At 56.0% G+C, this 12,137-nt stretch overlaps 1 protein-coding gene and 1 long non-coding RNA gene across 2 annotated transcripts; both read right to left on the reverse strand.

Annotated features, from left to right (window-relative positions):
• Positions 1-923: 923 nt before the first annotated feature.
• Positions 924-1,948, reverse strand: LOC129734701 (uncharacterized). Its single transcript, XR_008730208.1, has 3 exons — positions 1,841-1,948; positions 1,404-1,450; positions 924-998 (listed from the first exon to the last, which is right to left on the reverse strand). It is a non-coding gene; the product is annotated as an uncharacterized LOC129734701 (long non-coding RNA).
• Positions 1,949-3,297: 1,349 nt separating this feature from the next.
• On the reverse strand, positions 3,298-10,300 carry LOC129734729 (uncharacterized). Its single transcript, XM_055699304.1, has 4 exons — positions 10,189-10,300; positions 7,102-7,284; positions 4,295-4,531; positions 3,298-3,659 (listed from the first exon to the last, which is right to left on the reverse strand). Exons 1-4 carry the CDS (start codon positions 10,298-10,300, stop codon positions 3,298-3,300), a joined length of 894 nt encoding a protein of 297 aa, XP_055555279.1.
• Between the last annotated feature and the right edge of the window lie 1,837 nt (positions 10,301-12,137).

Below are 12,137 nucleotides of genomic sequence, written 5' to 3' on the forward strand. Positions count from 1 at the left end.
CACCAGGACCCACAGAAGGTGTCACAGATGGACACAGAGGTCCAGCTAGGTGTGGCTGGGACTGTACTACCTGTAGGATGGGGAGGAGGGAAAGAGCAACACAAAGCATTGCACTGGGAGCACGCCATTTCTCAGGTGTGCTTCCTCAGGGCTACCTGGGTCTGGAAAAGCCTAGTCCATCCTCCATGAAGATTCATAGGATTTTCACACACAAAACAGGGAGGAACCAAGACAAAGATGAGAGCTGCTGTGGGGCAAGCATCCCCTGCAAACCAGAACAATTTATTGGTTTTTTGGACACAGCAGCACAGCTGCAAGGACAGTGTGACTGGGCCAAACTCAAGCAGAGGTGGAGGTCTAGATGGATGTGGGGATTCAGAGTGGGGAAAGAGGGGTTGGGACCCAGAGAGTTGCTTCAGTCTTAGAGGACAGTTGCAGGGCAACAGGATGAGGGTCAGGCAGCTTTTCCAGGATGCTGGAGGACTACCAGAACATGTCCTTGCTGGCACAAGCAGGTCATCCCAGGCCTTGGGATGCTCCTGCTCTGTGACAGAGGACAGTTGAGCCTGATAAGGGAGCAAATTGAAGGGGGAGCAATAATCCAGCACAGACTGGGCCCTGCTTCCAGTGGTGGAGGACCAAGCCTCAAGAAGGGGATATGGGAATTGCCATCAGCACTGAGCCTCAGACATCTGCTCCATCTTCTCTCCCTCATTGCTCTGACTTTCTTGAGGACCTCGGGGTAGGCAGGGTCTTGGGCAACAGCTCTCCAGACCAGCCACCTTTACCTGCAGAGACCAAGGACACCCAGGGCAGAAGCTGCTGTGTACCCTCAGCAGCATGGAGAGTTCACATCATCACAACTGCCATTTTCCAACCTGTCCCTGACATGTGTGGGAACACAGGCAGGGCAATACATTTCCTACCCGCGTCTTCCACTGCCAGAAGAGTCTCTCTTATCATGCAGTAAGTATCCAGATTCTCATAAGGCTGAAGCTCTGGGGGGACAACACAACAGAAACAGTCTGAGGGACCAGGGGCCGCAGGAGAAGGAGCAGGGCAGACCCAGACAGGCAGCAGCGCTGGAGGCTGTGGGACACCCTGGGACAAACACTGGCAGGGTGCTGCTCCCCTGAGCAGGGCAAGCATGAGGGGCAGGTCCCAACCCTTACTGGCCCTGCAGGGGGACACCAGCCAGAGCTGCTGGAAGAGGCAGAAGGAGAAGGCTCTTGGCTGGGGATAGCCAAGGGATAGTGTGGGACACACTGCTCTGGCAGGTCACCCAGAGGCAGGTGGGCTGCCTGAAACCACCCCGGGGTCACAACAGGCTCTTCTACAATAGACCTGCTCCCCATCCAACTCCAACCCCAGCCTTACAGCCATCTCTGTGGTGGGGATCCTACCTGTATAATGGTCATCCTCAGCTTTGCTGGGCAAGGCTTTTCTTTTCCTGGGAAGGCAAAGGGTGGTCCTGAGTTAGGGGAGAAGCTGACCTGACCCAAATCCCTGCTGAACCCAGCGGCAGAGGCATGGAGGGCTCTGCACACCCTCCCTCTGGGCCACTCATGACCTGGCAGGCATTGCCCACCAAGATTCCAGGAGATAGCAGCGGTGGCTGCAACACCAAGAAGCTGGGGGGTCCCTGAGCACACATGGTTCCTGCTCCAGCCCCACGGAAAATGCTTATGAGCCCCAGCCAGGAGCCCTGCTATGGTAGAACCACGCAGCTGCATCCTCTGCACCTGCAGAAGGGTGGGATCAGCCCTTTCAATCCCCAGCCACCCCACAGCACAGCATGGCCTGAGGCAGAGCAGCAGCTCCAAGTCTCCTGCCTACTCACCTGGACAGCACAAGCCACAGGATCCCTGCAGACAGGAGGACCAGCACCACCACCACCACCACAATGACCACCAGCCCAGGCCACAAGTCCAGAGGCTGCCCTGCAACTAACACACAGCTGGGAGTGTGTGCCACAGCCTGGGCCATGCGTCAGCAATGACCCCGACCTTGGCATTGGGCATGTGCATATGTGTAGACACGTGTGTCCAGGCTCTGCTGTCCTGGCTGCTGCAGGGATGGGCAGCGAGGCACAGCCTTCCCTTGCCTTCACATATGCTGGGCAAGGCAGAAGGAGGGAGGCCTTGGAGGCCCATCTCCTGTACATAGTCGGGGGATATGGAAGCCCACTCAATCAAGCTGTGCACAGCAAGAGGACTCACAGACCCCATGACCCTGAGCCCCAAGTGTACCCAAAAGCAGGGATGGGTATCGTCTTCTTTGGTGGAAGAGTGGAGGGCCCCCCTCTGTTCTTGCAGGCACAAACAGGGGTTGAAGCAATGCAGCAGCTCTGGGGACAAGATGATGGACCCCCTCAAAGCAGGACTCACCCAGCCCCACAGCCCCCACTGCTGAGTCAGGCTCTCAGGGGGCCCATGTTCCCTGCCTCTGTCTTGGTGGGGACAGGAGGGGTACACACACAGCTCTGGAAGCTGATCCATGCTCAGCACTTGCTCCCAGGAGACCACCTCAGCCAGACTCAGGGCAGAAAAAACATTACCTGAGACGTAGGTTTGAAATTCCAGCAGCGATGCAGCCCCAGAACCAGCTGCCGTGAGGCCCTGCACTGTCACCAAATATTTGCTTCCAGGTGCCTGATGAGGCAGCGTGTACTTGGTGACAGACTGATTCACCAACACTTGCTTGAATTCAAGGAAGCTGCCATCATGTGCTCTCCTGGCCGTGATGTTCAGCTAGAGAAAGGACAGGGAGCTGGTTGGGAGCAGCACCAATCTCCCACTCCTGCTCTGGGCAGCTCTGGAGAGAGGGGTGCTACAGCTGGCTGGGTACAGGAGGGGACCTGACTCCACCAGAACAACTACAGTGCTGTAGAGCTGGTGGACCCTGGCTGAGGAAGGCTCACACCTCTCCCCAGGCTGTCTCCACAGAGCTCCAGGCAAGGAGGTGCCTGGCAAGGTAAGGGTGACCACGGGGACTCTGTGGTCCCCTGGTACCTGGTATCCAATGATCTCCCCTTTGCAGGAGGGCAGTGCCTTCCACTTGAGGGACCCTGTGTTGGGATCCAGCCTCAGCTTCTCCAGTTTGTCCGGCACTGGAAGAGCAGGAGGATGGGATCACACATGCGGCCAGCAAGGATTTTTCCCCCACAAAGGCTGCATGAGCCACAGCAGCAGCAATGAGGAAGGGAAGAGTGAGGGGGGGACATGCTGTGCTCCAGGGCCCTGCACAGCCCCTTCCCCACAGCCCCACGGGATCTAAGCAGCCCTGATCCCAGGACCATCACTGCAGGGAGCAGATGATCAGGCTGAGCTGCCAGGCAAAGGGCACCTTTACATCTCGTGTAAGCATACCCGTTTCCTTCGTCCTCAGAAGCCGTGTGTACAGGATCGTGCTGGGTGGCAGTGAGATGGTGACGGTGTAGACAGTGAAGGGCTGCAGAGGTGGACAGGAAAATGTTCCCTTCCAGCCACGTAGCAGCTCCTCTCCCTTCACCTCCTCAGCTTCACAGGGAGGGGAGGAAGGCTCTTCCAGACGGCATGTGGCCCGAATGTGCTGGCAGGTGTCAGGGAGCCTGCAGGTCCAGTTCAGTTTGATGCTGGTGCTTGAAATCTCCAAGGTCTCAGGGACAACCTGGAGGACATCTGTGAAGGAAACATTGCGAGAGGGTCACTCCCTTCCCTTCCCCTCCCAGCCTTCCATCCAACCTCCATCATCCCCACCGCTCCCTCACTAGCGTGTCCCCAGCACAGTGGGGATCAGGTCATCCCGCCTTCTTGCAGACCACACTCCGGCACTGCCTGAGCCTTCCTCTGGCCCTGGAACATTCCCAGGGGTACTCTGGGTGCCGCAGTGGTTGTGTGGGAGGGTAAGAGCAAGCACTTGTATGCAGCTTCCACCCTGGGGCTAGCACCTGATCTGGTGACTTGTCCCTTTCAACAAACCCAGCATTCAGAGCAGGTCCCTGTCTTCCTGCTTCTCGGCTATCGTTATCTTCTCCAAGCAGACCTATCTGACTGCCTGGACACACTGCCCGGCACACTACACACAGCAGCAAGGGCATGTCCCCCTCAGCACTGTGCAGGGTGCCCCAGCTGCCAGCAGTGGGGACACAAACCTGGGGTGCATCAGCAGAAGTTTTCTCTGGAGTGAATGCCTGCGCCATGCCCTGACCACCCCAAACACAGGATACTAATACTGTAGGACACATGCAGCACTGCTCTCCCTGCCTGGGGAGAACAGACTGAGCACTGAGAGTGTTGCTGGTTTGCTCACTTACCCACACAGGTCAAGCTCCCCTTCACACGGTGCCAGAGACCCGTGCTGTTCCTTACAAACCAGCTGCTCTGAGGAATCATGGAGCCTTCCTCTGGGTCCAGCTTCATGCATTTGATCTCCATGGGAGGAGGCCAGTGCCCCTCAGGGCATCTCATCTTCACCACTTCATTTGGGTTAAAGGTGTCCTGATCTTGGTCAAAGATAAACTTGGGGTCCCACTGGGGCTTCTGGCATTTCTCTGCACCAACAAGATGGGAAGGCTTTAGCAGGGCAGATGGTGGCCCCACAGGGCATGCCAGGGGATGGAGTAGGGGATCCCACTGCTGGCACAGCAGGGTGAGGGATGGAGCTCCAGATCACCATACATAGCAGCCCTCCCACACCACATCCTCAGCGAGGGGACGAGGCCAAGAAGGGCTCTATGCTGCTTCCCGTACGCCTCTGGGAAAAGGCCAGGAGGAGCTGGAGCTCTAGGGACTGGGAGCACCCACAAGGGACTCGCATTTGCATGGAGACTGATGGACCAGCATTTGATCTTGGTGCCCTGTTCATCCCTCATGGAGGACAACATGTTGAATCCACCTGAGAAGGCAACAAAGCCTGAACCCAAAAGCTGTCTGCTGCAATGATAGCATGCAGCAGAGACTGGGAGGGGAGACCAACACATGAAGAGGAGGCCAGGACTTTGCCCTGCCTGTACAGGTTGAGAGGACACAGGGAGCAGAGTCCTGTGATCCCCCAAACCCTGAACGACCTGCGCCACAAATGCCTGTCAGACCTACAGCGCTGTAGCCCATGTCTTCTTTGCACATGCTCTTGCCAGAAGCCCTCAGGGAACCCCACGCCACCCACACACCTTGACCAGGAACATCCCAGCCACCCACAAACCACAGCCTGGAGCCCTGCATACTGGGCTCTTTGCCTGGCATGGGCAGCTCTGTCCACTACCCCCTACCTCAATTCCAAAGCCCCTTCCTTGTGGGACACTGAGAAACAGAGGCTGGTACCAGCCACCTCCCACCAAGGCTCCCGAGAGCCCTGGGGCAGGAACAGGGCAGGCTCAGGGGCTGCCTTAACACCGCCTTCAGCGGCATATACAATTTCCCCAGGCAGGCAGACAGCCTGGAACCTCCCGTGCAGGTACAGCTGGAGGACAGCTCAAGAAGGGCAGAGTGGGGCAGTCAGGAGAGCTCCTGATGCCTCCCTTACCAATGCACTCCACATTTAACATGGGCTGAATGTTGATCCATCTGCCTCTGCTGTCCCTTCCATTCCAAACCTCTCTGTATACAGGTTTCCCGTGACTGATGGACTGCACTTCCCTCGCACATTTGACATGGGTGAAGGTTGGCTGGAAACCATCAGTGCAACTCAGCATCACTTCTTCGTTCTTCCTGTAATTTTTCTGGTCTGGTGTCAGTCGGAGCCTTGAGTCCCAGCGGGGCCTTTGGCACATTTCTGGTAGAGGTGAAGGTGGGTGTTAGTTGGGTCAGGATGTTTTGAGGAGGGTCAGGGGTAGGTGGTGGGGTATCAGCAATCCCCAGCAATTCCTCTGGTCCCTGAAGGGAGAGGGAAGGTGACGCACCCATCTGACAGGATGTGACCCCTCAGTGGGGCTTGTTAGGATGGAGCTCTCCTTGTGGGTGAGGGTCAGCCAGGGCTGGGGCCTGACCAGGAAGGTGGTGGATGAGGATGTGCCAGAATTCAGTTGAGGAAAGGTCCCAGGTATCAGAAACAGGGAGATCTGAGTGGCCCTGATCAGGCATCAGAAGCGCATCCCTGTCCACAGTGGTGATGGTCAGTGCTCAGAGATGGATGAATGGGGTGGGATTTGACCACAGAAGCTCCTTAGGAGGCACCTCCTGACACCCTGCTTACCCATGTACACTATGTTTCCCCGAATGGGGACCCCGGCATCACTGCTTTTCCTCCTGAGCCACGCATCTCCATTTACAGATGCAGAGTAGTTCAGTGGCTGAGCTCCCCTGCACGTTGGACGTGGGTGAAGGGTGGCTGGAAACCACCGCTGCAGCTCAGAGTCACTTCCTCATTCTGTTTGTCATGCCCAAGCACTGGTGCCCTCTGGGGTCTTGGGTCCCACCAAACAGGCCGTTGGCATGTGTCCATCAGAGGTAAGATTGGGTGAGGGGTATTTTGGGGAGGTGACAAGAGGAGGCTTGGGACAGCTCTCTCCTCCCCATGACTCTGACCACTCACCCTGACACAGAGCCGAGGGAGCGCCTCTGGGAGCACCGCGTGTGCAGGCACTGTCCAGGGGCACAGGGCTTGTCATCACCCCTATCTCCAGGACTCCCAAGCCTTCCCTGGGTTCCAGCTACGCATGGGGTGCTTGACACCCTGTTCTCTTGGCCCCCCTCGTGTCCAGCTGAACAGTGCAGCACTGACAGCCTCCCCCACCAGAGCTCACCCAACCCTCAGAGAGGCTTCCCAGGGGAACACGGGACTCTCGCGCAGCTCAAAGAGCCGAAGCCTCAAGCTGCAGCCCTCTAACTGCTCCTCCTCCTCCTCCCAGCCTCGCAGCTGCAGCTCTCCATCTGGAGCCAGAAGACGCTGGCCAGCAAGGCTTCCCCCTTGGAACCCCTCCCCAGGAGCACAGACCCGGCAGCTGCCCGCAGCAAGGGACTGAGATAGAAGATGCCCGGACACTGCCAGGACAGTGGAGAAAGCCAAAGCGTCTGCATCTCCCGCTGCTGGCCTGTCACCAGGTGAGGCTGGAGCACGACCATGTCACGGGGGGTCTGCCCCCAGGGCAGGACCCCGGGTCAGGGTGATGGGGGCTATGCTTACCCTTGCAGGTAGCAGTCCCGTTCCACAAGGCCTGCATCCCTCTGGAAACGCATCTGATGTGGGGGACCGATGGCACATACTCCCCAGCACAGCTCAGCTGCACCGAATCGTTCAAGGCGTAGCTGCTCTGCTCCGGGGTGAACTGCAGCCTGGGGTCCCAGTCGGAGGGAACTTCACACCTTCCTGTGTGCAAAGGCCGTGAGGGAGAGCCCCGAGCACCGCTGGGCTCAGCAGTGTCCTCGGGGGGGAGGAGGCCCCATACAGAGGGCTGCTGGTCCCCCTCCCTTCAGAGGGGCGGCAGAGATGGGCACCTCCCAGGATGCGGCCCTGGACCCCAGGGACATTAATACTCCTTGCACCCTCAGGTGCGGAGCGGGCGGGTTACCCGGTGGCCCTCCTGCCCACACAGGTGCTGTGGAGGGGTCCCGGCCAGAGGGATCCAGCAGCGCGGCGGCTGCTGCTCTCCCCTCGCTCTGTCCCCCAGAGACAGGAGCTGGGGGAGAGCCAGAGCCAGAGGGTCTATGCTGGCATTGCTCACCCTCCCACCTCTGGCCCTCGAGGCAGCTGCCAGCAGCCTGTCCTCAGACCTCCACATGTAAATTCACAGCACTGGCCACAAAGCTCACACCCCACCCCATGCACCCAGCCTTTTCTCTGCACTTCACCCAACACGGGACTGCTTTGTTGTGCCTTGGTAGGCATGTCCCCTAGATTTGCTCACCCAGCACAAACCAGGTGCATGAGAAGGTATCAGGGTAGCAGGTGGCCTCCCCTAAAATAGGATGACACAGCCCTCTTCAGCTGCACATCTCTCTACAACTGTCTGCTTGCTGGCAGGCAGCACTCATGAGGCTGCAATCCCTTACACTAGAACACCAGCATCACCACACTCCCCTTATCTTGTAGCAGGTTTTCACACCATCATCTCCATCATGCACCCTGTCCCTCCACTGCAAAGGACAATGGCCACCACCCCTGTCCTTTGGGACCACATGTGCTTTCCAGATAGGAAACTTCTTCCCCTGCAGGTGGATCCCTTTCAGCACCCTCAGATCACACGCTTGACAGCCAGAAGCCTTGACAGACGAACCCTTCAACCCAGTCTGAGCCTAGTTATGCATCCCCAGCACACACCTTCTGCTGCCCCATCAATCAACCGCTCTGAAGCCTCACACATTCCCTCACAATCCTGCCCCAGAATGACATCCAGGATCCTTCCTACCCCATCAGAGTTTGGGCTACCTGCCCAGCACCAAGCATTTGACCAGGGACACGAGGAGAGGAGGTCCCTGTGCTGCAGGAGAATGAACCATGCTTCAAAGAGCAGATACCCACCTGTGGGAAGGAATGGTTTTTTCCTGTTGGTACTTGTAGGGAACAGGTCCCAAAGGCTGCCTGTCCCTGAGATGCTCTACAATCTGAAAGGCTAGGCAGAAACACCCTTGCACAGAAGGAGGACGGAGGATGCAGGAACAACACAGCCTGCCTCCATCAGGAATCTGATGGTGGCCCACGATGCAAGAGGACACAGAGCCAAGCAGGTTGCACTCCTAAGGGAGTAGAATCAACAAAAAGAGCCAGCGAAGAAACGGCTGCCAAGGCAAAGGTACAGGAGGGGATGTAGCAAGTGAATATGATCGAGCATGAGGCTGTCTCATGCAGTCCCCAGTGGGGAGAGGACGGTGAGAAAACTGGGCCATAGGCAGTGTAGCAAGTAACACAAGCCCTTGTGGTTGAGGTCCGGTCTAGAAAGTGCATGCAGGTCATTCAGATGTTGATGGCTATGCCCAGCTAGCAAGGGCACAGGTCACCAAGAGAAAGTGAAAAAGCACACGTCTATGGCAGATGTGTTTACTTGATGATGCTTGAATAACACAGCAAAAGCCCTCAAGGGAGCTTGGCTTGACACCACAGCTTTCCTCTGCAGACAGGTGGTAGCAAGCTCTGCCCCTGCGGGAAGCTCTGCTGGGCTAACCATAATCCAGACTCCAACAGCATCCTTCAGTGCTGCCGGTGCCATGGTGGAGGGTAATAGCCAGAACCTCAATTTGGTGTCCCACACCTCTTCTGCAGACACAACTCCAAGGAATCTTCCCCAGCCACTTGAAACCAATGTCTCTACTGCGCCCATCACAGCCTCCTCCAGCTGGGGTTCCTCAGGCCAACAAGGGGAGAACTGTGACTATCAAGACAGTTTCTCAGTGACAGGCTTGAGGAATGGGAGAATGGGGCAGGAGCTGCTGATGGTTCAAGGGGAACAGGCTCTATCCTGCTCTGGAGAGCTGAGGGCTGCCCACTGCTGGAATGGCAGCATCCTTCCAGCCACCAGCAACATGGTAATGTGACTCATCCAATGACTTGGCAAGCCACTTCTTCTTCCAGTTTCCTGCAGAGAGGATGACTCACACCTCAACCCCCCTAGCCCCTGGTGCAAAGGCCAGCCATTCTACTGTATCCCATGGGGATCTCAACAAGTACTGGCAACCCCAGGACACAGCACACAGTCTCCATAGGAAAGCCCATATTCTCCAGAGGAAGACCCAGGAGGTGCCGCTAGTGCTCCTGACACAAAGAAAGAGCACAAAAATGCTGTTAAAGAACAACCCCCCTGAACTACAGCTCCCCCAACCTCCTCAGGGACTACAGAACACAGCAGGCATCCCAGCTGACACAGGGATTCATCTCACAGCTCCCCACATCTTTCCTGAACACCATCACTGTCGCTGCCTTCTGCAATAGAGATGCTGTCCGGATTGCCCCAGGAAGGCCACCACTGCTCTGATTGGCCCAGCTTCATCTGTCTGCCATGCAGAGAACTGGCCACCCCTCTGCTCTCAGGGATACCACCTGCTCCCCAGAGAGACATTGCAGCTCCCACGCTGAGACCTGCTTCCCTCCATCCCCCAAAAAAACTTCACCCCACCACAACCTGACGGATGCCCCAGTGTCTCAGGATTGATGCAGACACCAGCTTCAGACCTCCCCAACGCAGCCATTGTGGGCTCAATGAGGTAAAGCCACATAATAAATGTGCAGGTAGAGGAGCATCAAAACCTTTTCTCTAAGAGAGGCACAACCCACCGTTACCTGCTTCCTTGGGTTCCCCATGATTCTTGGGACCAGAGTCCTTTGGTTCCCACGCAAGCAGCACAGGAGCAAGGACCAGGAGAAAGGCCAGAGCCAGCCCTTGCAGGGCCATGCTGGCACAAAGTTCCTGGGCAGGACTCAGTCTGAGCTACTCAGTGAAGGTATCTGTGTAATCCAGTGCAGGAGAGGTGCAGACACAGAAATGAAACAGCTACACAGGGAAATCACATGTGGTGCAAGAAACTTCCTCTTCGGAAAGAGAGTATCCCACCGGCCGCAGGGCTGCTCCTCACCCATCTGCCTGCAGGCAGTGGGTCCAAGCTCAATGGGGTCTCCTGGGTGCCTCAGTCCAGCCCTTTTACTGGCTACCTCAGGGTCCCATAGCCCTGCTCCCACAGACCCTTCCAAAAACTTCTCAGGTCTGTCTCACTCCTCTCTCCCTCCAGATCCTGTGGTGGATGTTGACTAAAACACCCCTGGCTCACCTGCCCAAGCCCACCCCACGATGCTCTTTCATCATGAATCACTTTTGCCTTGAAATCTCTCTACTCATTACCTTAAACTGACCCAACTGCAACAATCTTGCTGTTGAACCCCACCAACAGACCTTTCAGATCTGACCAAGTTTCTGAACCAGCCAGATGTGGCTTGTTTCCCTTCTCCTCCAAACCTTTCCTGCTACCCTGCTCTGAGCTACACTTTCTCAATGCTTTCTAGGATGTGAAGTGCCTTGACTTGGACAGTGCAAACAGTCCTGGGGGTAAAAAGGTCTTCCTGGAGCTGCATGGAGAAGACTTATTCCTGTCTCTGGCTAGGTCAGGCAGGGTCTTTGGGTGTGGTAGGGAATTCCCTGGATGCTCCTGATTTTGGGCCATAATCCCAAGGCTGGTTCGTTCATACTCGCCCAGTCTCCTGTCCCTGAAGATGTCACCACCAAGCTCTTGTCTGAGCCCTTTTTCAGCTCACACACTGTTGCAGGGCTTCAAGCTTCCATGAGTTTTGGCTGCCTGTGCTGTTGCAGCTGTCCTGGGCAGCCCCTCTGTCAACTCTGTGGTTTATACATCCTCTCTCTGTATCCCTGGACAGAGGAGCAAGGTTGCTTTATGGTCCTGGGAACAGGTGCTGTCACCCAGGGTGCTCCTCATCACCTGGCTAGGACCAGTTGGCCCAGAGGTCCATGGCAGGTCTTTTCCCAGGAACCACCATCCTCAGCACTGCAGGACAGTGTTTGGTGTATCTAGCTGCATTACTCCACTAGAGCAGCAACACTGAGGGGTTTCTGGAAGCTAGCTCTCTCCTAAGATCCATACAGGAACATCAGTACATCAAGTCCAGCTGCCTCACGTACAGCTGTTGTGAGATTAATGGGGTAAAGTCGTCTAGCAATTTTGCAGCAAGGGAGCAGCCACACTAAGCCATGCCCTCCCTATTTCTTTGGCAGTTCCCTGGGCTTTGGGGAGCCAGGCTATTTTTGTCCCTGTGAAGCCAGCAAAGGTGCAAGCACTCAGGAGAATGGCCACAGTCAGCACTCACTGGGTAATGTCCTCATAAAATCCCAGCATTAGAGGTGGATGCTCTCACTGCCTCTCTTTGCCGTATGAAAGAAGCAAAAACAGTGAAAGAAAACAGCTAAGCTTCAAAAATACATGTGATGCAAGAGCCTTCCCATTGCAGCTGATAAAGGTATTTCTTTTCCCCTAGCCTGAAATGCACAGGGACCTAGCAATCTGTGGTTTTTTTCTTCCCCCTTAGTAATTTATCATTTTTTTAGATTTGCTGTCTGGTTTATAGCATGCACTAGCAAAATGCTGAAGAAATACTGAAATCCCTATCTCTTACACAGTAATAGAGCGGCTAGTTCAATTGATGATGCCTTACTTTACTGGGAACCACACAGCAGAGTTCAAGTGAGTGAAGGTTTCTAAGGGACTGTCAAGTAACACAGCAAC

The sequence above is a fragment of the Falco cherrug genome, chromosome Z, assembly GCF_023634085.1.
Source record: "Falco cherrug isolate bFalChe1 chromosome Z, bFalChe1.pri, whole genome shotgun sequence".
Classification (NCBI taxonomy): domain Eukaryota; kingdom Metazoa; phylum Chordata; class Aves; order Falconiformes; family Falconidae; genus Falco; species Falco cherrug.

What these genes read in the sequence shown, in the direction of transcription:
- LOC129734729 (XM_055699304.1), bottom strand. Translation starts at nt 10,300, where the DNA reads ATGGCCCTGCAAGGGCTGGCTCTGGCCTTTCTCCTGGTCCTTGCTCCT. An exon ending in TGGGGAACCCAAGGAAGCAG is followed by an intron (nt 7,285 to 10,188) that starts GTAACGGTGGGT and finishes CTTTGCACACAG; the next exon opens with GAAGGTGTGAAGTTCCCTCC. An exon ending in CGGGACTGCTACCTGCAAGG is followed by an intron (nt 4,532 to 7,101) that starts GTAAGCATAGCC and finishes TTGTTGGTGCAG; the next exon opens with AGAAATGCCAGAAGCCCCAG.